The sequence below is a fragment of the Onychostoma macrolepis genome, chromosome 15 (assembly GCF_012432095.1).
Source record: "Onychostoma macrolepis isolate SWU-2019 chromosome 15, ASM1243209v1, whole genome shotgun sequence".
Lineage (NCBI taxonomy): Eukaryota > Metazoa > Chordata > Actinopteri > Cypriniformes > Cyprinidae > Onychostoma > Onychostoma macrolepis.
In genome coordinates, this window is record NC_081169.1 from 3226868 (window position 1) to 3252587 (window position 25720).

The 25720-nt window shown below is 37.9% G+C and overlaps 1 protein-coding gene across 1 annotated transcript; it reads right to left on the reverse strand.

Moving 5' to 3' along the window:
• Positions 1–6534: 6534 nt before the first annotated feature.
• On the reverse strand, positions 6535–25240 carry si:ch211-235m3.5 (BICD family-like cargo adapter 1). The gene is made up of 10 exons (XM_058799048.1): positions 24632–25240; positions 23099–23314; positions 15506–15622; positions 14118–14264; positions 12703–12882; positions 11760–11909; positions 10535–10612; positions 9114–9223; positions 8703–8823; positions 6535–7527 (listed from the first exon to the last, which is right to left on the reverse strand). The coding sequence occupies exons 1-10, from the start codon at positions 24881–24883 to the stop codon at positions 7333–7335; spliced, it is 1566 nt and encodes a 521-aa protein (XP_058655031.1). The 5' UTR covers positions 24884–25240; the 3' UTR covers positions 6535–7332.
• Positions 25241–25720: the final 480 nt, after the last annotated feature.

Consider the following 25720-nt stretch of genomic DNA (forward strand, 5'->3'; position numbering starts at 1 on the left):
CACCCGCCTACTGCTATTCTAAACCTTGGAAGAGCAAGGATAATTTTTTTAATATAACTCCGATTGGATTCGTTTGAAAGAAGAAAGTCATATACACCTAGGATGCTTTGAGGGTGAGTACATGGGGTAATTTTTGGGTAAACTAACTCTTTAAGGAATTGTAAAATTGTGATTACCAGGTTTGGAAAAGTTATCTCTAAATGTAAATGTATATAGTGGAAATACATTTTTACCTCTCTATTTTGAGAATATATATCTGGCTACAGTATGTTCAACATAAAATATTTTATTGGATAGAAAGCCTTAGCTCTTTGAATATAGAGTCTTCTAGATTTCCGTATACAGCAATAATAAACAAAAAAAAAAAAAAAAGTGTATTGCTTGCTTATTTGTCTTAGTCTGTTTATATTTTCTTTCTATTATTTTACATTTTTATAAATATTTCACAATATTTCTATTTTTACTAGTTTAGTAAAATAAATTCAGCCTTGGTAAGCAGAAGAGACTGCCTTAAAAATACATACATACATACATGCATACCTTGCTGACCCCAAACGTTGAATGGTTATAAACTGTTATTTTTGTAATTAAATATTCTTTAAGGTAAATAATATCAAACATTCTGAATATTCTTAGTCATGTTTTATTGTCATTTCAAAATGTGTCCTTTCATTTCAGACGTAATTGTTAGGTTGCTAAAGTGCAGTATAAGCGTGAAGACTTGATCGTCATAGAAACGACACTAGGCGACATTCATGTTTATAACAAACAGCATCTCAATCAAACTGAATGTGCATATTTAAATTAACAAATGTCTTTATTTATTTTATTTTTTTCCCTTAAAAATTACATCTGTATTGTTTATATTTGAGAATATTAATGTACCAATATATTTGTGCAATGTTTTGTTTTGGAAACTCAATAAATATGGAAAGAAATTATAATAGTCTACTCGGATCATTTATTTAAACCTGATTATTGTCATGTTATCCTGAAGGCAGACTTCAAAACTTTGAGATCCAATAGGATTCATTATCCTTATAGAGGACAATATTAGTGTTACGGCCTTCATCTGATTCCCACTGATATAAATGGACGATATTTAAAACAAATAAATAAATACTGTTAGGGCCCTGAGCATCAGAAATACATGAAACTTGGCATGTTTACTCTGAATGTGATGTTGCTCATGTGTATAGAAATAAATAAACCCAGTGGCGAGCGGTGACTTTTTTTAACTGGGTATGCTGAGTGCTAAAATTAAGACCCCCATTTTAGGACACACTCAAAGAGGAATACACCGTATAAATAATAATAATAATAATAATAATAATATCTTTAAAATATTGCCAAGTAACGTTGCAAACAACAATAAAATCACAAAAGGACTTCAACTGTAAGCGACACAAGTATACGGAAAACAAAGGTATTGTTTCCTATTTTTTTCCTGATGTTTGTTATTTCAAATTTTATATAGGCTACATTTTTTTTTACCCAGGGCCATTCTCGCAAGAGCACATTTCTGCGCGCAGATACTGTTCTGTGCGCGCGTCTTGTTTTTATGTGCTCGAGATTTGACACTGTTTAAACGCCATAGCTTACCTCGCTCATGAAATCACGCGCATACCAGCAAATCACTGAGAACGCACTGCAATCCTGACGAGTCATAGCAACAGAGCTGAGGCGCCAAAGCTGCGGAGAATCCGCTTACCCGGAAGCTTCCGTCACTGACGTAGATTTACAGAAAATTATCGTTGTTTTCAAATAAATAATTTTACATACTTATTCCCAGAACTTTATTAAGCTTCATGTCACATCTCAAATGATAAGGTATCAACTTATAATCATGTTTATATTAATTAGCCCTGGGTATGCGGCGCATTCGCAGCTTATATGGACGGAACGCCACTGGCGTAACCATTCCCTGAGAAGGGGAACGAGACGCTGCATCCCCTAGAGGGTGCTTTTGGGGAAATGTCTTCGGCATGACTGGTGTCTGAAGCATGAGTCTAAAGATGACAGTGAACTTGACATTGGCAGGTGTTGGCCCATGTCATCATGACAGGTATACCCGAGAGGGCACCTGTAAAAAAAAAAACTCATCCACTTCTGCAGGAATTCCTGAAGCATGGCAAAGAGACGCAGAGTCTGGTTCCCCTTCTCAGGGAACCATGGTTACATGCATAACCTGAGACGTTCCCTTTCGAAAACTCCACGCTGCATCCCCTAGAGAGCGCTTTTGGGGAACGGAATACCCACGCCACCATGCTGAAGGGATGAGTGCCTAAATGGCTGAATCAAGTCAAAGACTCAGAGGAGTCCTCATCCTTGCACCAGCAACACCATAGACCGGAGCTTCTCAAGAACAGAGGCCTCCACGGGAAGCCTGACTACATTCTTATTGAGGCCAGCAATGAAGAAAGCTCACAGAGAGCCTGAATAGCCCGCAAAGCTCTAGAGAGTGGAGACCTAAATAAAACACATCTCAAACGAGAGGTGGCCTAGCAACACTCCATACTACCTAACCAATATCAAGCCGAGCTCTAGGAGCGGAGGCCCTCAGCATGATGACTTTCTAAAACAAAAGGAGGCCTAACTACACCCCACACTCACAGAGAGCCTACAACTCACAGATGCTGCCGTAGCGGAGCCCTTGGCAAGAATAGGCCTCAAATAGAATAACACTCTATAGCGAGAGGAGGCCTGACGACACTCACAGTAGATGGCCGAGCTCTAGGAACAGAGGCCTCAACTAGACAACTCTCTGAAACAAAAGAAGGCCTAAATACGCCCCACATTTAGGACGTCTTGTAAGGAGGCCCACAAAGAGCCTACAATTCACAGAGACTGTCTGGTGAGCGGAGGCCTCAATGAAAACTCTCTATAGCCAGAGGAGGCCTGACAACACTCGCTGTAGATGTTTTTTGAGCTCTAGGATAGTAGGCCTCAGCATGAAAATGCTCTAAAACGAGAGGAGGCCTAGCTACACCTCATGCTCAGGATGTCTTGTAAGGAGGCTCACAGAGAACCTACAACTCACAGACACTGTCCTATGCAGTGCTCATAGCAAGCGGAGGCCTCAACTAAAATAATTTTCTATAGCGAGAGGAGGACTAACGACGCTCGCAGTAAATGGCCAGGCTCTAGGAGCTGAGGCCTCAAACAACGATTCTCAAAAACGAGAAGTGGCCTGACTACGACCGACTCTCAGATACTGCCCTAGCAGAGCCCTTGGCAAGTGGAGGCCTCAAATAAAATAACTCTCTATAGTGAGAGGAGTCCTGATGACGCTCACAGTAAATGGCCGAGCTTCAGCATGACAACTCTCGAAAAGAGGCCTATCTACACTCCACGCTCAGGACATCGTGTCAGGAGGCTCAAATAGAGCCTACAGCTCACATGTGCTGTCTTAGCGGAGCTAAGGCCTCAATAGATAACTCTCTGTATTGAGAGGAGGCCTGAAGATGTTCGCAGTAAATGGCCCTGCTCTAGGAGCGGAGGCCCCAGCATGACGACTCTTTAAAACAAGAGGAGGCCTAACTATACTCCACACGCAGGATGTCTTGTAAGGATGCTCAAGAGAGCCTACAACTCGCAGAGGCTGTCTGGCGAGCAGAGGCCTCATTGAAAAAACTCTGTATAGAGAGAGGAGGCCTGACTATTCTCGCAGTAGATGTTATTTTCTCGAGCTCTAGCAACGGAGGCCTCAGCATGACGACTCTCTAAAACTACACCCCGTGCTCAGGACATCTTGTAACTCACAGATGCTGTATTAGTGGTTCCCTAGGTGAACGACGGCCTTAAAGAAAATAACTTTCTGTAGCGAAAGGAGGCCTGACGACGCTCGCAGTAAATGGCTGAGCTCTAGGAGCGGAGGCCTCAAATGATGATTCTCAAAAACAAGAAGGGGCCTAACTACGATCGACACTCAGGACATCTTGTAAGGAAGCTCACAGAGAGCCTACAACTCACAGATGCTGTCCTAACAGAGCTCTGGCGAGCTGAGGCCTCAAAGAAAATAACTCTCTAGCGAGAGGAGGCCGAACGACGCTCACAGTAAATAGCAAAAATGGGAAGGAGGCAGATGCTAATTAGCCTCTGGTATTCTAGAGTGCTCAGAGCGATTACTCTGGACCACTTCTGAGATCTTTCCTTCTCCCTCTAGCTTCGCGCCTCCTCCGTGCTCTACCCTTCAAAGGAGGGGGAGCACGAAAAGCGGTGCTAGCCTTCTGGTCTTGCCTCCGGTCGTCAGACTGGGACGAGCCAACCTCCTTCATGGCTTGAGGCTTGGACTTGGACCGGCACGGCATAAAGGTTTTAAAAGCAGCGGAGAGCACCGTCGCCTCCCAATACTTCCCAATCACTGTCTCAATGGATGCACCGAAAAGCTCGGAAGGTGAAACCAGTGCATCCTGTTGAATTTTTTTCTCTCTTTTTCCCCGATATCCACCAGGTTTAGCCACAGATGTCTCTCCATAGCCACCATCACCGCCATCGAACGACCGACAGCAGCAGCCGTTTGCTCAGTGGCACGGACAGCCAAATTTTTTACAAATTTTGGCCCTGCTCCAGATCCTTCAGCAGGTCAGGCTGGTAGGCTTGCAACACAGCCATTGTGTGCAAAGCAGTCCCAGCCTGACTTGCTGCTCGCATATGCTCTGCCGTTCAGCCGTGATGTAACACACAGCAGCTTAGTCAGCAGAGACACCATCTTCAATGCGGATACCTCACCAACCGAGAGATAGCTAGCCAGGGTCTCTTCAATTGGAGGCATCAACACATATCCATATTTCTGCATTCCATCCACATCAGCATAGTTTGCTTGTGTATAATGAATGTGAGCAGAATATGGCTTTCTCCATGCTCTCCGCACTTCAGTGTGAAGATCTGGCAGAATGGGAAGACTAATACGAGCTGGCCAGTTATGTCCTGAGAAAAAGCGTTCATCGAGGTGACCACGAGGGGGCTCGCACTTCTCGTGCTTCCATGGCAGATCTAATCTTTCCGTGGCGCGATACATAACATCCAACAGCTCGTCATATGTGGGGCAGGCGGGCTGTGAGTGATCAGAGATATCATCGATCTCAGCAGCCTCTTTCTGCTCATCTTGGCTTGAAGCGAGGAACGCGCTCACTGCCGGATTGGATGACGTGAGAGACAGTACGTCATCATCCTGCAGCTCGCTCTTGCCCGCCGCCGATGAATAAGAAATACTCATACCTTTCTCAAACTAGTTGACAAGTTCCACATGCGAACCCCATGATTGCAGTATCCTACTCACCTCGGCTGCAGCAGGCCCTGAACCACAGGGTAGAGATGGCTGTCCCAATTCCCTCGAGAAAAGGGACAGATGAGAGCGAAGCTTCCTCAATGAAAAGCGGTCGCAATGCACGCAAACAGCCCCCTCAAGGACTGAGCGTGCATGCTCCTCACCTTACATGCATGTCACCAGGTGTCAAGAAACACTGACACGGATGAACACGTTTCCTAAAGTTCGCAGTTGCCATAGTTCCTTGAAGACAAGAAAGAGGATTACATTTTTTTAACGGGTTCCCTTTTATACTCTCGGGTGCACTTGTCGTGACGTCATGGGCTGCCGCCTGCCAATGTCAAGTTCATTGTCGTGTTTAGACTCATGCTTCAGCGAAGACACTTCCCCATAAGCACCCTCTTGGGGACGCAGCGTAGAGTTCCCATTCGAAAGGGAATCCTATTCTATCCCCTCTAGTGGACAACATTAGTATAATGTGTTGTCATACAGGATGTTTTTTTGAGTTGCCAAAACATTTTTGATCTCCTCCTAAACCCTTCACTGATTCACACAAAATTGTGTCATCTATAGACACTAATGACAGAAATGTTATTTAATTTTAGCCATTTAAATCAGTTGGTTTATATATTTTAAACCTTTTGACTGATTTTGTAGCCGTGATTCAACACACATCAAACTATATCTTCTAAATCATTTGATGAATCCAAATCTTTTTGATAATTTTGTGTCTTTAGGGAAAGTAGATTTTGGGGACAAATTTGAAAAAAGTTTGAAACAGTAGCTTTATCAAAAAGAATGGCGGAATAATTTATGCATGGAAAAAATCAGATTAAAAAGTTAAGACTGCCTTCCCTGTGGGCAATTGATGTTGAAAATACATCAAATTGACATAAAAAAGCAGGTCAAACATGCACATTTCTTCCAGCGGTAATTGGGTGAAAATAGGAAGTTAATTGGTTGAATGTATGTGTAGGCCAATATGTCTGACATTCAATTTAGACTAAATCAACATCATGTAACGTTTTTGATGCCAGTTTGATTTGCACATTTTACCTTTTTTTTTTTTTTTGACCAATGTTTGATGTCAATTTGATGTCTTTTCAACATCAGTTGCCAACTGGGCTTGAATGCTCTTACAGATCTACTTAAATGAACATATCAATGTCTACTGGTGTTATAATGCTTTATAAAGTTGATTTTATTTTATACTTTTACTGAAGCCTGATGTGCACATGCATTCCTTAATAAATATCCTAAAGACACTGCTTTACATAAAAATTTAATTGTACAAATGTCACATTGACAAAGATATAAATTACATACAAAACTTGCAAAACAAAACTGCATTAGTGATACACAGAAGAGTACTTTAAAGGGTTTCAGCCATGAACATTTGAATCATTGGAATTCTTCTGTAAATCATGACAATGTCACGAGTCTGAGCGCTACAGATCCTTCATATGATACAGAGCATTAGTGAACTGAACGTCAGTCAACTCTTAAGCACCATCTGGAGTATTTCACTCTGAGACGTTCCTTCATGTGCAGTTCAGGTAAATGATTTGTTCTATTAAAGTTATTACATAATGTTATTATCTTAAATGCCATTAAAATCAACAAGATCATGACCAGCATGATGTCAGTGTATTCATTCTTTCATTACTTGCATTAAGTATAAATAGTTATTTTATACAACTGAATCTCACAAAAACCTTTCAGAACACATTTCACTCCAAAGACAACAAAAAGAAAGAAGACATCATATTTTGCAATGAGATAATTACAGCACATTCCATTACCATTTCTAAAATTGCATTCTATTAAGTTCTAAAATGTTTCATTATCTTTAAACAAAATATTTCTTCTTTTTGTTTTTTGAATTTGGGTAGAAATGTGAACATATTTTTGTGAAATTAATCTACAATTTGTTTTTGAATGAGAAGTTTTTTTTCTTTCTAAGAACATGTCTTTCTCTCTCTCTCTTCAAAATATTGTTTTCTAACATGGTCAGTGTCTTTGGCATTGACAGCAGAGTGTCTGATATGTTCCTGTAGGTGAGTTTATTTGCTGCGTTTGAGCCAGTCTCTCCAGGGCGTCTGGTTCTGCTCCGGGGTGATCTCTGATATCGTGGAGGGGGAAGAGGACGGCCGTCTGGACTTAAGCAGGAAAGAAAGACGCCCCGCTGGTCTCTTCTGAAGCTGTTCTGTCTGCTGCTGGCTCCTCAGCTGCTGATTAATGATAACCTGGATATCGTCCTGCAGGGACACATGAATAGTTCACAAACATCATAAATTATAACATTTTAGAAATCTACTTCAACATATCCACGCAAAGTATTCGGTACAAGTGCAATAAATCATTATAAATGCATTCTTCTGCACATTGTAATTTTTATTTGTGTGTATGTGCTAGTTGATAGCAATGCAGAAATGTGAAACAATCTCTTTTTATAGCAAATAAATAATGTGTCTTCAACATTTAGGAGCATAGGGTACAGAGTTATTATTCTTACCAAAAAAAATACAACTGAAACTAAAATTAAAACCATACAAAAACATGATCGTTTCTTGAAATAAAATAAACTTTGTCACACTTTATTTTAAGGTCCCATTCTCAATATTAACAAACCATCATCTACAACTTTTGCTTCAATAAACTCCCAATATGCTGCTTATTAATAGTCAGCAAGGTAGTTGTTAAGTTTAGGTATTGGTTAGGATATGGTCATGTAGAATAAACGCTCTATAAGTATTAATAAACAGCCAATATGTTAATAATAGGCATGCTAATAAGCAACTGGTTAATAGTGAAATTGGTCCCTATACTAAGTGTTACCATAAACGTTAAATGTTAACCAACATAAATAAATAAATATTTTAGCCAGTTGCCAAGGCAACATTTTTCAATTTATTTTGAATTTAATGTGCTAAAATAACTATAATAATATAGACATAAAAATAAAACAAAATACTAACAACAACACAAAACATAAAATTACTAAAACTTTAAATTGAACAGTGAAAATCTATCAAATTAAAACTAATGATTCTAAATATTAATCAAATCTGTAATAGTATCTCAATGATGCTAAAATAACACTGGCTTTAACTAATGAACTTCTTTTGACTGCTGAATAAGAACAGGCAGTTTTGAGAACATGAACACATTCACTTACAAAAGAGAGTTATACATTATTATTTCAATTTGATCTGCTCTCATTTAATGCCCTGAAAAGCAGTTACACAGCACTGAAAACAGCTGCAAACCTCCACTGAGAACAGCAGAGGGCGACAGAGTATCCAAAACATCATTAACAGACAAAACACACCTTCTAAACCCAGCAAGGAGCAAGAAACTAATCCTAATTACTCAGTAAGTGAGGACTGAGAGGTTTGATAATGAAACTGTTGTAATTAAAAACAGGTCTCACCTGCCAGGCCTCCAGTTCCTGTGACAGCTGTAGTTTGCGCTGAATGGCTTCCAGGAGTTGGTTGTTCAAACACATCATGTCATGTTTAGTTCTCAGCAGCTCTGCTTCCATCGCTGTCTTCCTGCATGACAGAAAACCAACACGAAAACATTCAAAATGCTTCTTTTCTATTAGACAATTTATTTATTTAAGTTTTAACGCCATATCAGCAACAAATCATGGCAACACTATCATTGCAATACATCATTTACAACAATATAACATTGTCTTAAGAACCATACAAATAACTTTTCTGTTAGACAAAAATATTGAAGCATCTATTCCAAAGAATATCACTCATAACTGATAATGAATTTACTTTCTCATAAACATTTATAGAATCATAATACCAAGTAAATGTTCAATATTTACTTAGTGATGGCATCATCGCGGTCCTTTATGGCCTGCTGAAGTACTTCCTGCTCCACAAGTCTCTCTGCTCGCAGCTTCAGCTCGCTGTTTTCTGCTACGAGACGCTCATTCTGAGAGAAAAGCCCAAAATGATGATTAAAAAGTCTAATACTGCTAGTAATCATATTAATAGCACATAAAATGCTAAAGGCACAGGTCACACACGCATACTCTGTATTCACTCTGCTTGTAATCTTAAAGGTGTGTTTTGTTTGAAAGACTAATTTTATGCATTTAAGCATAAGCTCAACACTTTTAAATGCTGTATATACATTTCCGTGAAATATTTAAAATATTTGTACAGATGCAAATGTTACAGTGAGTTGTTTAGAAACAAACAGGCGCTTCTAAAACTACTGTATATTTGCGTTTCATTAAATATTTATGAGTTTTCTGTACTTGTCCAATCAATGTTAATATCCTTGTAAATATGCAAATAAAGAATGCTAACCCAGAGTTTATACATGTACGGCATGAAAACACAAAACCTGCCCATCCAGGACTGACGTGAAACCCAGGGCAAAGTCTAAACCGTGTAAAACACAGAAGATAAGCCAGGGTGATGTTAATGGTGGGTTTAAAGGTGAAGCGTCATTTTTTGGACCAGTGATGCAAGGAGAGGAGTGAAAGCATCATTAGTTTAGCAAATGGAAATTTTTCAGAAATGAAACACTTCACCTTCACCAAATGAAAGTGTGAAGCCCAAAAGAGAGTCAATGAGGACTAGTTTCACTACACGGGGTTTCTTCCTTCCGTCTACACAAGGTTGTTCCTCAGTATGTTTTGTATTCTTAAATCAAGATCCATTTACTTGCAAAGCACAATTACATTTAAGAAAACAAGTATAACGGGTTTAAAAATCAACTTAATTCAAATTCAAAATAATTTTCAATCCCTATTGAAAGATAATTGCTCTTGTTTTAAGCATAAACTTACTTAATCTATATCTCAAGACTTTATTTTGCATTTCATATTGTAAATATATATTGATTTAAAGATGTTTAGTTATTTGAATTGGAAAACAAGACAAAAATACTTGTATTATTATTATTTAATGCAATGACTTTCTGCTTTGATTTAAGAACTTTTTAAGGCTGTAATTTGTGGAGGCGCAAATTAAGACTTTTTAAGGAACCCTGACTAAGTATTCTTTCCTTCCTGAAAGCAATAAATTCATCACTTGACTGCATTTGTTGACTGTCTTCATACAGCTGTGAATCTCAGTCAGAAAAGCAGTGAATCTTTGTAAAACAATCCCTCAGGGGTTGCCAGGCCCTCCAAACAATGGATGCATTTTGTAAGGAACTGAGCCCAGGTCAGTGGCAGTGGTGTTGGGCTGCCGTTAGACGTGGCTGAAAGCTTTAACGCATGAAAACTGTTACCTGATCCTGCAGCTCCTGTATCCGGACGCCATTCTCACACGGATCGCTCACCGATCCCACAATGGACTTCCTCTTCTCCTGCAGACACAAATGATATACGGGAGCGTTCAGCACTGCATGCTGGTTACGCTGGGAGGATTTGTCAAGCGTGGTCTTTGTTAAGACTGTGACGGCAGGGTGTATCTCTCTACAGCATCAGTATCATGTAACGAGCATAAATGGCCCTCTGTTCAATCTCTCTCTCTCACTCTCTACCTCTGGCTACATTTGTGGCTTCATTGATCCTCACTGAACACACCCCAACCTGAACAAAACCTCTGACGCAATTCCCACTTCAGTACACAACTTGCCAAACTAGGTCAATAATGCATCAGTAGCATAGTGGGAAATCAAACCTTTTGTGCATTAAACATACTGTACATTATTAAATCCTAATTTTATGTTATGTGCTGTTTGAGCTCACAGAAATAGCAGTTGCAGCAATTACTGATGCAAATTGAAGATAATTAATATATTAACATATATTCAGATCCACTCTCCTCCATTCATAATCGGGTGAATCTCACAAAAACACATCCAGTTGGCATTTTACCTACAAACAAACAAGTAAATAAATAAAATTGCATTAAGCAAATACAGCCTTTTTTGAATAAGCAAACAGAGCGTTTTTAATATTACCATAACATTATTTTTTCTGTCCATTTTCTGTAATGCATCTGAATGTGAGTTTGAGTTTTTGTTTTTCTCTTTATTCTCTTTTGTGATAATGCTAATATACTACGCAATTTTAGTACAAAAAACTGTAATAGTATTACAGTATATAATATTAAATGTATTTTAATACTGTACAATAAATGCACAAATACTACAACAGTTTATTTATTTTAAAATGTATTTATTTGATTATTTCTGCATTGTTTTTGCATTGGAAAGAAAATTTCTTCATTTTCTTTAATCACATCAAAATATTTCCCCTGTTTGATGCCAGTTTGGAATATGATCCAGGAAGGTTATGTGAGATTTACCCAATGACAAAACAAAAGCCATGAGAACACAACCCGATGTAGTCTGAACGAAGACATGCAGTACGAAGATGCTTGTGAAGAATGTGATGAATGTGAATCATTGTTGCTGAAATGTGATACAGTACGAGATGTCAAAATACTCCAGGCAAGAAGATCCATTACATGCAGCACTTTATATGTCCCATAGAAAACAGCTGTACCTGTAGCGTCTCACTGTGTGCTATCCATTGTGCTGTGTGTTTCAGTTGTCCCAGCATGCCCTGCAGGCTGTCATCTGAGTCCTGCTCAGCTTCTGATCTGTAGGCCACAGGCTGCAGCAGTTCCAGGATGCAGTGCAGCTCCCGACAGACCTGCTGGGCGAGACACATCTTCTAGTTGTGTCCAAATATCACATTAACAGACATCAATGTAAATCTCTTAAATGTATTTAGCTTTGTTCCAAAACCTAGAGAGCTGTCTTGCTGTCTGCTTCAGCATTCAATCTGCTAAAATATTTATGATTGCATCATTTTAATTTTAGGTGTGATTAATCATGATTAATTAAAGAAAAATGTGTGAATAATCAGTTAATCGATTGACAGCACTAATAACATTGCAAATTGTAGTAAAATGCATAATTTGTACTGAAATTTTCTTTAAATAACACTTTTCAGGTCTAAATGAAATGTCTCTCGACTCGCCCGCCATGTTTCATACATTTGTTGTTGCAATGCATTCTGGGATTCCACTTCTGCGTATCCTCTAGTATACTGCATTGTGCAAAATAATCAAGGCTTTTAAATATTAAGGGGGTCTCACACACACGTCTAACGGATGACACAAACAGATTGACGCACTGTACAACTAGCATTAACATGCATTTTGTATCTGGATATTTTGTACACCTTCACTCCTTGTGTCTCCAGTGCAGTTGGACAGAGAAAGTGAACTGCGCAAAAAGCAAATCAGCACAGAGGGCGTTAACTAAAACCCCTGTATGTATTTTTCCATTGCAGGACTCATATAGCTCTATGTGTAGTGTGTAGCTAAAAATCAATTCAACTGAGATGAATTACCACATGAACACAGGTCTCTTCTTCTGTAACACATTCATTTTAAGTAGAATGTGGTCCAGTCTGACATTATCAGGTTACAGTGCATCACCTGTTCTTTGTCCAGGCTCCAGTCTGCAGTGTCCAGATTGTTTTCAAGCTCAGACAGTAAAGACGAGTCATTGTGACTCTTCTCCTGGAGGGCCACCTCCTCCTGCAGCTCCTTGACCTGAGACTGCAGCTCTTGAGCCCGGGAACGAACCCCATCCACTTCTCTCCAGGCCTCTGCCAGCTGGGACAGAGAAAAAAATTGCAAATTACATACATATAAGAGCCAGTATATTTACCCTGAAATTCACATTTTTTTACATTTATGAGGGACATATTTTTTCAAACTTTTTTGTCCATTTTTGCCTGGAGCCCTGGTTTAATTCAGACTCTGATTCTCTCATGCATCATGAATCTCTTCAACAATTCTGAATCAAACCTGAACATTTCAGAATCAATTCTGTTTGTGCACGCTAGAGACAGTCGTATTCAAACACACAACATCAAATAAGTATATAAACTTGTATGACGTTTCATGATTGTGGATTCATTGCGCAGAATATGCACTGAGAAACATGTGGATTCACCCGCCAGTATTTCCATGTTTTCCCTTCCAAATGCTTCTGTAAGCATCATGTATGCTGTTTGGAATGCAGCACTTATTGGATACTTGAAGCTCACTTACTGACAGACAACTGCTTTCAAATGCTCACGTGCACCTGTGTGATCATTCTGAAGGCGCTCGTGGCACGTGACTGTGCATGACTGTGTGAGCCTTGCATTATAAAATGCTTTTATAATGCAAATTTAATGTAAACACAATTGGTTATGTCTTAAAGACAGAACAAAACATCTGATATGTTGAAATAGATTTGTGCATTATTGTGAATGCAGCCTATTAGAGCTGCCGCAATAACGCAGAGAAAAACAGAACAATCCATAACTGCGCTTGTCTAGAAAACGTAATATTTAAAGCACTCTCAGATAATAAAAGCACCTTGTGTTTTATTGCATGTCGTGTGTTTCTTTGTTCCCCTTTATTGATTTATGAATTAGGTTTGTTATAATTCTTAACATGCAATTGTTCTGCTTTATTATTAATTTGCAATTATTTTTATAAAGTACTTTTATAAGTCATTTAATAAAATGCACAAATAAATTTGATTTGATAAGTCGGTCAACTCATTATCAAGAATCAGAATTGGAATCAGATTGGATTGTGAGGTGCCTAAATATTATACAATAGACTTCTTCTTGTACTAACATACTGACTGAACATGAGCATTTGAAAATGTCATTAATCTCTGGTCATATGACTATATTTTTACTGTTCATAAGGACTGTGTTTAAATTTTGAGAGACAAATCCTGAACTACTAGATTCCAGTTTCACTTAAACTACAGACCACACATTCTGTGTACACATTCTGCTCAGTTGAGTATAGTGTGTGTGTGTGTCTGTGTGTGTGAGCGACCTAACCTGTTGTATGTGTGTGCGACTCTGTTGTTCCTGTAGATCCAGGCGTGCGTGTAATGTGGACACAGTGTCTTTTAGTTCCTCATTCTCATGACAAGTCATCTTCAAGCGCTGCTCGAGTGTTTGCTCCCGCTGCGTGAGCCTTGCCACCTGAAAACACACAAACACACACATTACTACAGCTCTTACCCTACACTGTTCTGTAAGTCAGCAAATTCTACAATCATTCACGTTCACTTTATCATGTGGTTCTAGTTACAGTAAAATAGTTATGTTTGCATGCAATTATAATAATTGAATAGAAGGTGAACAGTTTTGCTTGCTGTCCACAATGAAGGGCTCGAGTATGGTGAACTTCTTCAAAGAACTGCATTCTGTAGCTGCGTCCCAATTCAGAGGCTGCATGCTTTGAAGGCTGCATTTGAAGACCAAATGGGTCGCAGCTGCACAATGAAAGCTGTCCCAATTCAAAGACTCCTTTAAATGCAACATCGTTTCCCAGGCCATGAAGGCTACTACAGAGGGATCCTTCGCATCCCGGCCCAAGATTCATTGCACACCAGTGACGACAGGATTTTTATTGAGTAAAAATCCTGGATTAAGATTTTAAATCTAAAGGGATAGTTCATACTCACCCTCATATCGTTCCAAACTCTAATCTATGATCTTCTTTGTTCTATTTGTTCTATGAAATGGAATTTGAAGAATGTTGGAAACCAAACTGCTGCTGGCCCCCAGAGACTTCCATAGTATGGAAAAAAAGAAATACTATGGAAGTCAATGAGGACCAGAAACTGTTTGCTTCTTCAAAATATCTTCTTTTGTGTTAAGCAGAAGAAATAAACTCATCCAGATTTAGAACAACTTGAGGGTGAGTAAATGATAACAGAAGTTTCCTTTTCTTTTTCTTTTTTGGGTGCACTATCCCTTTAAGTGTTGGATTTAAACATTACAAAACAACACTTTCAAGTGGTGTATGTCTTACTAAGATGCTATTTTGTAGATTTATACTTTTATGTTCATAAATGTACCAAGGAGAACATATTAGGCAGGTTGTGAGCCCTGTTTTGCTTTCGCTCGGATCGACCTTTAAGGTGAAGGTGTGGCCTTTGAAGTCTGCGTCCTTCCAAGGATGCAGCCTCTGAATTGGGGCACAGCTATTGTCTAGTCCAGAATGCCACAAACAAACACAAACGTAATGATACAACAGTGAAAGCGCTTTTTGAGATCTGTAACTTACTGTTGCATAACATTTAATAAACAAGCATGCATGGACAGCAGGAGATTCAGTATAGGACTATTTTTTTTAGCATATTTTCACTGTAATTACTGTATATACTGTTTAGTAGCATAAAATACAATGCAGTGTGTGAATATGAACAGTTTCTCACCTGTTCTCTGAGAGCGTTGATGATTTCTTCGTCCTGGGGTCTGGCTTGCCCTCTTTCTCTCATTTCCTGTTTCAGTCTTTGAAGCTCGCTGGTCATGGCTCGCTCCACTTCCATTCCCTAAACATACACAACACAGCTCACTAATCAAAACACTCAGTGTCCGAACGCATTTTCAGCTTTCAAATATGTTCATAAATCAAATGGGTGATATCCAGAAGCAGCAACATTGAGAAAAGAAAGTAACAACAACAAAAATACGTGTTTTTCCACTAAGGAATGCGACCCATTTTCACAATGAAAAGGAGTTAAGTTCGCTTGATAAGAGCTGAACAAAGCATGCATTGGCCGATCGGGGGCCTCTGGTGATGAACCTGAATCAGCAGAAAACTGGACAGACGTCAGTGTGCATCACACGCGTTCAGAACCTGATCAAAGAGCCGCATGACAGATGCAGCTTGGCATCTTGGTCTTGGCAGAGGCATCCTCATGCCAGATGTGAGCGTTTATGGGACGGGGGCGGGAATGACCCCACGCTCAACAGCATATGGAGGGGTCCTGGTTCAATTAGATTCAACTACCAGCCACCACAAGGTTAGTGGTCCCATGAGGGAAGGGCTATTCAGGACTGGCCAACGTTAACCAGTGCATTGTTGCATTCAGTAACGCTCCTGCCAGCTGATGCCCCAAGCCAGACAGCGTCTCCAAACTAATGAATCTCAATTTATTTCTGAGGATCTTATTTCTGATGCAATCTTGTCAGTTTGATGAACTAATAGCAGTACTAGCTAAAATAATGTTTTTTTTTTGCATGACACACAGCTGTCAAAATAGTAAATTAACTCAAAATTCAGAAGAAAAACCAACAAGAAAATACAAATGAGCTCATGAGTGAGAACTGGGAGTTTTTGCAAGTGTGCAAACACAGAGAAAAAGTGTGTAAACATTGGCCTTGGCATAACAAATCTGATTAGATATTAGATTAGATACCAGTCCAATTGGAAAGAAATGTGTGAGAAAGTGTTTTATACACAAAATGAGTCAACAGGAGCATTAGATCATAAAAGACGACATAGAGAGGATTACAAAACAGGAAGAATTGACTCCAAAAACATCTAATAAAACAGCAAAACTACTATTATCAAATACATTGTTCGGACTCCAGTGTTATAATACCTGAGCTGATGCCCCAAGGCAGACGGCATTCTTGAGGAAGCATATTAACCTGGCATCTCCAAACTAATAAATCTCAATTTATTAATGAATCAGATTGTATCACTGAAGGGACTGCATCATTAGCAGTACTAGCTAAAATACTATATTTTTTAGAAGAGACAAAAGCGTTCAAAATAGTGAATTTGCTCAAGGAAGAAACTTCAAAAGATCAATAAGAAAATATACAACAAACAAATAATTGTTGCACACGATCCTATGGAAACAACTGTATGCACAAGTAACTATGTATTGTTAAACGTTTTACATAATTTGGAGATTCCCTACTTTAGACTTACAGGGTTTGAACATAAAAAATGGAAAATATAGGCAATATTTTTCTGAAGGTGTTTTACCACCATTTGCCTTTATTACAGCCGTCAACCGTCTTAGTACAGATTCATACAGCTTTTGAATGGTCTTCAGTTGAATGTTGTCTATCAGAGCATCAGCTAGTTGCTTTAGAGATGCTGAAGGAGGGAATCGGATTCGTTCTTCTCTCCAAAACTGCCCACAGTGGTTTGATAAGTCAGGTGATTTGTTTGGTCAGACACCATATTTTATGCATTTTAGCACTGGTGTCCGTAATTTAAAGTTTTAGTGGTTTCCGTGGATGTTGGCTTTGTTGTCAGTTTTGTGTAAAAAGGATCTTCAGTGTGAATATTGAGGTTCGGTGTCATGTTTCTGCAGTAGTTCTGTGTTGTTTGGACTCGACTCTTCTCAGTCTTTGATGGTCCCTATCATTCACTTTCGATTTTTGCCTACTATTTCACTGAATAAGTCTTGTCATGCTTTGTGCATGCAGTCATAAAGAATGCTGCTCCTAAAACACCAAACAACCGTCCCGTGAAGGTTACAGATACTCTGCTAAACAGGCTCCCATTTGTCCTTTTTGGACATCTGACAATCACACATTTCCCTGAGTGCTTGTGCTAAACACGGCTAAAAACTACTTATACCACACTGATATACAACTTACACTCTAAAAACATGGTGCTATATAGCACTAAAAGTGGTTCTTGGCTCGTAATCATATGGGAAGCACTTTTGGTGCTATATAGCACCTTATCTTTAAAGGACCTTTGTCAAATGGTGCTATGTAGAACAATAAGAGGTGCCATATTGCACCATTTTTCAACAAAAATGGCGCTAAACAGTACCAACAGTGGTTCTTTGGCTCGTAAAGAACCTTTAAAGGGGCTTAACAGGTTCTTTGTACGGCAGTGTTGCTATATAACACCTTAATCACCTCAAAGAACCGCTGAAGAACCATACAGGAGCTTAACAGGTTCTGTATCCCCTCAGTCATCCCAAAGAACTGGTGAAGAACTGCTGAAGAACCACTGAAGCACCAAGATTTGGTGCTATACAGCACCAAAAGTGGTTCCCTTATGATTACGAGCCAAAGAACCACTTTTAGTGGAGATTATAGACAATGTAAAGAAATTCAGCAAGTAGTGTAATTCCATTTGTGGAATTTGTTTGCATGCCATAAAGCATCACTGTTGCTGTTGCTGATACAGCTATTAAACTTTGGAAAATGGCTTGGATGATACCTCAGATCGTGCAGTTTGTTGAGGACAGGTGTGGCATTACATAAGACTGGTCCACCTCACAGCAAGTGATTGGAGAACAGGACAAGTGTGAATGATTTACGAAGCCATGCAATTAAACTGTGACTGATTTGCTGAATCAGAGTCGCATGACCTCAACAGCTCGACACTTCCAAGTTACTCCTGAATGTTTGTTAGTAAAACTCTGACAGAAGACTCGACATCCCCACTATTCATTTCCTTTAGATGTGGAAAAGAATTAATCTGTGCTCAGTGAAATAAAGAAAGAAAATCATTCAGGCCGGATCGCAACATGGAATGTCGTAGATTAGAATAATAACTATACTAATGTTCTACAAAGCATATGAATAAGGCTCTTGTTTATTATGCTTTTTTGTCAAATCCTACTAGGTTCAGACATGATCACAAAAGCAAGTCTAAACAAGCGTGTTTGTAGCATCCCGAGAGGTTTAGACCCTGGAACAGGAAGACACAGCTTTCCTGCAATAACAAGTGCTTGTTTTAAGGCTTCTCTGTAAACAACATGGGAGGCTGATCTCCTCTAAATTACCCTGACTTCTCCTGATAGACTCTCTTTGCGCTTTTTACAGACTGTTAGGTACTACGAGTACGTCACAAACAGCAGGCTGAAAGAAATACTCACAGATACACATATTTAACCTTGCCTAATCATAAAACTCACACAAAGCTTTCTGCATTTTGATGAAAACATTCAGTATTTAGTAAGCTCATCAAGCTGGTTTCAGGTTGTACTGTCTTTGTGGAAACACTGGTCCACACACATATATACACAAGTTTCCGTTTGTCCCCAAAAGTATATCAAAACACAGACACTCACACACAAATACTCACCATTCAAGGCTTCATACACCCCAAAACGAGCTGTTTACCGTAACAGACAAAAGCACATCTGAAATCGCAGCACAAAAGGCGCTTATCTGTAACTCCGCTTTGGCCCCCGTTTGAGAGCAGTTATAATAAAAACATATACATGGTGGAAGCCGTGGTGTAATGAGTAAGACATACTTCCTCTTCCTTCGGAGCAGGATGGGATTCATAAACATCAGTGTTTCCTGATCTTTGATTTCTTGGAAAAAACGCTCACAGACACAGTCTCTGCTGCGGCTGCTTCAGTGTAGTGACGTGTGTTGTGTGTTGATGAGAGGGAGTGGAACGGTATGAGTTAGCCATTACTCTAAACTCACAACAATACATGACTACAGCCTGTCTGTCATGCCAAACTGTGCTTAAATGTCATTAACAGCTTTTTTAAATTACCTCATGAGTTTGAACTGGGAGTCCTGGCAAGTGTGCAAACAGAAAAAAATCTGCAAACCTTGACCTTGAGCATAACAAATCTACAAGATTAGATATGAGTCGCGTCTGAGAGGAGGGTGTGTGAAAGTGCTTTCCACACAGAATGAGTCAACAGGAGCAGGTTGATCTAAATTTAGGTTTCTCGTCTCATGAAAAAGACACAGAGATGTTTCCACCATGGAATTATAAACAAGATATAAACTCTGAATTCTGACTTTCTTTCACAAAGAGAGTTTACATTTAGCAATTATGTTGTTTTATAATTTTTTTCTGCCACAGAATAAAATAAAATAATAAAATAAAATAAAATAAAATAAAATAAAATAAAATAAAATAAAATAAAATAAAATAAAATAAAATAAAATAAAATAAAATAAAATAAAATAAAATAAAATAAAATAAAATAAAATAAAATAAAATAAAATAAAATGGTAGGCTAATTGTGATTTTTTAAATCGCACAATTCGGACTTTTTCTTCTCAATTGTAAATCCATATATTTATATGCTTACTTTTTCTATCCCGCGGCAGAAACAAGCTTATAAGGACTCCAAAACAGAAGGAATTCATTACAAAATCATTGGAATTTATAATACATTTCCAATCGATTTAAATCAATTAATAAATAAAACAGTAAAATTGCTGTTATAAAATACCTTGTTTTGACTCCAGTATTCAATTATAATCCAAAGTTATATTAATGCGGTGAGTTGCATGTTTTGCCCAAATAGTAATAATAATAATAATCCTTTTAATAACAAGTTCTTCCTTGTTTTGATTTTTGGACAAGTCCTGCTACTTGTCCTGCGTTTCTCTCTCTTTCTCTCTCTCTCTATACAATGTTAACACTTTAGTATAGGGACCAATTCTCACTAGTAACTAGTTGCTCATTAGCATGCCTATTATTAATGGTAACACTTTAGAATAGGGAACACTTATTCACAATTAACTATGTCTTTTCCCTCAATAAATTCCTAATTTGCTGCTTATTAATAGTTAGTGCGGTAGTTGTTAAGTTTAGGTACTGGGTAGGATTAGGGATGTAGAATAAGGCATTGATATGTGCTTAATTACTACTAATAAATGGCTAATATTCTAGTAATATGCATGCTAATAAGCAACTAGTTAAGAGACCTTAAAATAAAGTGTTACCTTATTAACATATTAGCTGTTTATTAGTGCTTATAAAGCAGATATTCTGCATGAGCATATTCTACATCCATAATCCTACTCAATACCTGAACTTAACAACTACCGCACTAACTGTTAATAAGCAGCGGATTAGGAGTTTATTGAGGCAAAAGTCATATTTAATGTTTGTTAATAGCGAGTTGGACCTTAAAATAAAGTGACCCAATTTGCATTTATTGATTTAGTTAGCTAGTTAGTTATTAAGTATTTATACATCATGGTGTTATTTGTTGCACTGCCTTTACTTTTTCCTGATTAAAAAAGTAAATGTATTGTACTATTTTTTTTACTATAATAATGTAAAACTTTACTGTATTATTGTAAATGCAATTAGAATAAATATTATGAATAATGTGAATTATTTAACAAACATTCAAGCTTCAATTATTATCAAAATAACTATGTGGAAGAAAAAATCAGTTTGGGAACACTATTCACTATAATTAGTTGCTTATTAGCATGCTACTAGCATACCGGCTGTTTATTAGTACTTATAAAGAATATAATAATGCATGACCATATTCTAGATCCCTTAACCCGACCCAACCCAATACCTAAACATAAGTACAACAACAACTACCTTGCTATCAATAATCAGCAAATTAGGAGTTTATTGAGGGAAAATTGTTAGTTAATAGTGAATGTAAGTTCACTTATCTAAAGTGTTACCAAACAAAATCTTTAAATCCTAAAATATGTTTCATTTTCTTTATGCAAAATATAATTTCCTGTTTTTTCTCTTGATTTTGGGCTGAAATGTAACACGTTTTATGAATTAAATACTGCTATCTCTGGAATCTGAGTCAGATGTTGCTGTGGTTTCGCTCATATTAACCGGAAAGGATGAGGAAAGTAAACAGGAATGTCACAAAACAGCACTGCCACAAACCCTGAGCCAAACACTGTGATCGTGCACTCTTTACAAAGCTAAAATCAACATGTGACCACCATGTCATTTCATAGATCGGTACAACTTTACAATACGTTACTATTCGTTAACATTAGTTAATGCATTAGTGAACATTAACCAACAATGAGCAATATACTTTTTTCCCCCAGCATTTATTAATGTTTGTTAATGTTAGTAAATAAAAACACAGTTCTTCATTGTTTGTGCACGTTAGTGCATTAACTCATTTTAACATAACTTTTTTATTTTAAAAATGCATTAATACAGTAAATATTAATAACTAAGATTAACCAATCTTATAGACAAATGCTTTATCATTCATTTTTACTGATACTGTAAAGTGTAACCCATAGATTTACTAAAAGCATGTACTGTATGGACTTTCTTCCTCACCCTGCATTCACAATATTTAGATGTCAGCTCATTTTTCCATATCGTATCTGCTACACTGAGCCCAAGAACAGTGTGACGTAAACTTTATCTGAGCAAGAGACAGTATCAGTTGCATTATTGGCCTTTATAATCGTTCAAGTCTTTTATGAGTCTTATGTATGCGTGTGTGCTCCAGTAAAGTGTGTGGTTTGGTTTTGCTGTCTGGCTAATAAAGGGCACATTCATTACACAATCAAAGCAACAATTGTGTAAAGAGACCTGCCCTTAATGATCGTATCATCAAAACTGGCTTGTCACTTTGATCACTACGTATATAAGTGAGGAAATAGGTTACAATGATTTTCATATGATAGGGTGGCGCGATAACAGTCTAACGATTTATCATGATTATTTTGCTCAAAAAAAATAATCACGATTATTGGCTTTTTTTTTTTTTTTTTACATTTCATTTTAATATTTAATTTACATTTTGCAGATTTAGTCACAGCAAACAATGCAAAGGACTGCATGAAAGAAAACACGTTTTTCTGTAAAGTAGAGAGAACGCATGCATGTGCATAGTTGCCAGGTTGGGAAGATTAAATAAACCACTGGGCAAAAAAAAATAATAAAATAATATTACAGATTTATGAAAAAAAGCTCTGAATGGGGGATTTATCTCTTGAAATCTGGCAACCGAAAGCTTGTGGAGTCAGATATTGCAGACGAGTACATGTGTAAATCATGAGAATCAGAAATCGTGATTAAATACAATTCATCATGATATCATGCAAAAATGTATTTACTAATCAAATGTGAGTGAGTGTGGAGGTTTTTGGCCAAATGCTGCATTTGAGCTGTTATTTTATGCCTGCAGTTCCAGTGTTACAGGATGAGTTATGCACAAAGGATTAGTACTCATGGTTTGTGTTTATTCAGATCAGTAACCGTGATAAAAGTGATGCTTGAAAAGAGAAAAGATAAAGAGTGGTTGATGTGATGTACAGTAGGTGTCACTGACCCTCTGCAGCTGTTCTCTGAGTCTGTGGCTCTGCTCGCTGTGCTCATGCTTCAGTCTGCTCTTCTCTCGCTCCGCCTCGCTCAGACTCTGGCTCAGCCTCTGGACCTGCACCTGCAGCTCCTGCACGTCTCGCTCCAGCTCGGACACCTGACCCCCCCACTGCGCCTGACAGTCCTCCAGCTTGACCCGCAGCTCGTACCTGCCCTGCTCCAGCTCCTGAGGACACACACACCGACCAATCTCAGATATCACACTTTAATACCACAGTCCACTGCAGACATTCGCCTAAGTAGAAGTAACTTTGCAACTACATGTCAACTAGTCATCAGAGTATTAGTAGACTGTTAGTTTAGGGTTAGTTAACATGTAGTTGCAAAGTTACTTATTAGTAGAATGTATGACATTTGTTTTGTATATATATATAATATATATATTATTTTTAGTAGACATTTAGTGAACTTCCAATGACAAAAATTTAATAATAATAATAATAAATTTGTCATCATTTACACACCCACATGTCCAAATAATCCAAAAATTTCAAAAATGGTCATAACGTTTTAAGTAAATTACATTAATAGAAAATTAAGACTGATCACCACTTCGTTAACTGCTAGTAAGTCAATCTAGTAGGCTACTTAAGACATAACTATGCTATGTTTATGCAACTGACCCCTGATTTCCACAGATGTCAGAAAAGGCATAGTGTATGAAACAACATGAGGGTGAATAAATAATAACAAAATTTTAATTTCCGGGAGACCTATTCCTTTATGGTAAAATATCTGATATTCAAAGTCATCCAACTTTTTAAAACTGAATTGGATCTGCAATCATTAAATGAGAAAACACCAACATGAAATCTGATGTGGCCCTGTTATCATTTCAGATCTTATTTGAAAATGCTAAAACTACGAAAAGAACACTTTTTTTTTCCTCTTTAAAAGAGAAATAAAATTTAATGTTGCATTAAATTTTGAATACCTGCCTACAATATGCCTTTAAATATTTATACAGTGGCATCAAAATAATTTGAAAAGTAAAAATGTCTGATAAGCCTACATTTGATAAAGAATCAAAGCAAGTGACATTTACTTCATAGAAAGTTAACTATTCAAAGGAAAAAAAAAAAAAAAATATATATATATATATATAGTAAGCCTATAAATCAACAGATACAGAGCTGAGAATGGAGACACCTGTGTGAACCTGATGGAAACTGACTAAGCCACTAAAAAAATATCAAGACACCTGATACATAAAAGTTAAATTAGTTTTGAGGAAAATCCTAACATCATATTTCACTTGTTTTCGTATTTAATACGATAATTTACATTTAAATGCTTTTAAACGGCCTTAAGTGTCCACAAACATTTTAGGACCACTGTGCATAAACCTATTAGACATGTAATAACATATAGTTACAGAAATTAATATTACGCTTTATGTAAAACAAAAACCTTTACAAGAACACAAAAACGGATTCTGCCGACTCTCTATAAACACACGCTGCGGAGAAACAGAGACACTGACCTCCAGCTGCTGCGAGTATTTGTCGTGAAGCGCGTCTCTCTCGTCCTTCAGCTGTCTGTTCTCCAGCAGCAGAGCATTTCCCACCTGAGCAGCCAGAAGAACCTCATCCTCCTTCTGCCGAAGCGCGGCGAACAGATCCTCGCTGTCCTGATACACCGGCAGGTCTTCATCGTTACTGAACTCATACGAGTAAAAGTCTTCCTCCACTTCCATCTTATGCGCTTTATAACACAGCTCTTCTCCCAGACTCATAGCGCCCGTGTCACGAGTGGAAATAATGAGTACCTCAGGTCTCCGTGTGTGAGAGAGACTGAGAGTGGGTGAGAAGCCTCTGGTTGACACTCATGGGTTTGTTTGCAGACGGATGATGGAAAGGAGCTCGTGTGGGCGGGGCTTGTGAAGTTTCAGGTGACTCGTCTCTTTAAACTTTTTTTATTTATTTTTTTACAAATGTATTGCAATAATTGAAAATGATAAAATAATTAGATAGTTTTGATGTCGTCTTTCATATTTTCCTTTTTTTTTTTTTCTTCTCAAAAACGAGGCTGGGGTTATTATTGTTGCAAAACAGAAAGTTTCACTAGCAGCTAAAATAAGATCCGCAAATAAATGTAATAAATTTCACAAAAGTGAAACGGATTCGAAAATAAATAAACAAAATGAGCTTAACATTGGCAGCATTCATTGACTAAAAAATAAATAAATGTTTTCCACTGTTGAAACAAAGCGGTGGGGGGAGAAAATCCAAATGGGGGCGGGGCTTCCACTCAAAGTTACAGCTCACTTTTTCAGTCTCCGCCCATTTTGGACTGCTGCATGCAGACTACTGTATATCCTTCCTAGAAGAGGTGTTCAATTTCACAAACAGGTGGACTCCGCCCTCCATTCTAGTCAATGACATTTCAGATTGTCTAGCAGTGCAGCAGCAGACTATGTAGGAACTTAATGTGAAATCTCTCTTTTTTTCCTGCACTTTCACGGTGTGCTCTGAGGTGTTTGAGACGTGAAAGATTATTTGTTTATATATTTTACCTCTACACTGTTAAAAAAAAAAAAAAAAATACTAGTAATTTCTGAATGAAAATTGTA

Bases quoted from the DNA above. Each gene is read 5' to 3' on its own strand.
- si:ch211-235m3.5 (XM_058799048.1), bottom strand. From the start codon at position 24,883: ATGAGTCTGGGAGAAGAGCTGTGTTATAAAGCGCATAAGATGGAAGTG. The intron at 11,910-12,702 runs GTGATGCACTGT...CTCGCCCAGCAG, and splicing joins GGAGCCTGGACAAAGAACAG to GTCTGTCGGGAGCTGCACTG. The intron at 7,528-8,702 runs GTGAGACCTGTT...GTGTCCCTGCAG, and splicing joins AGGAACTGGAGGCCTGGCAG to GACGATATCCAGGTTATCAT.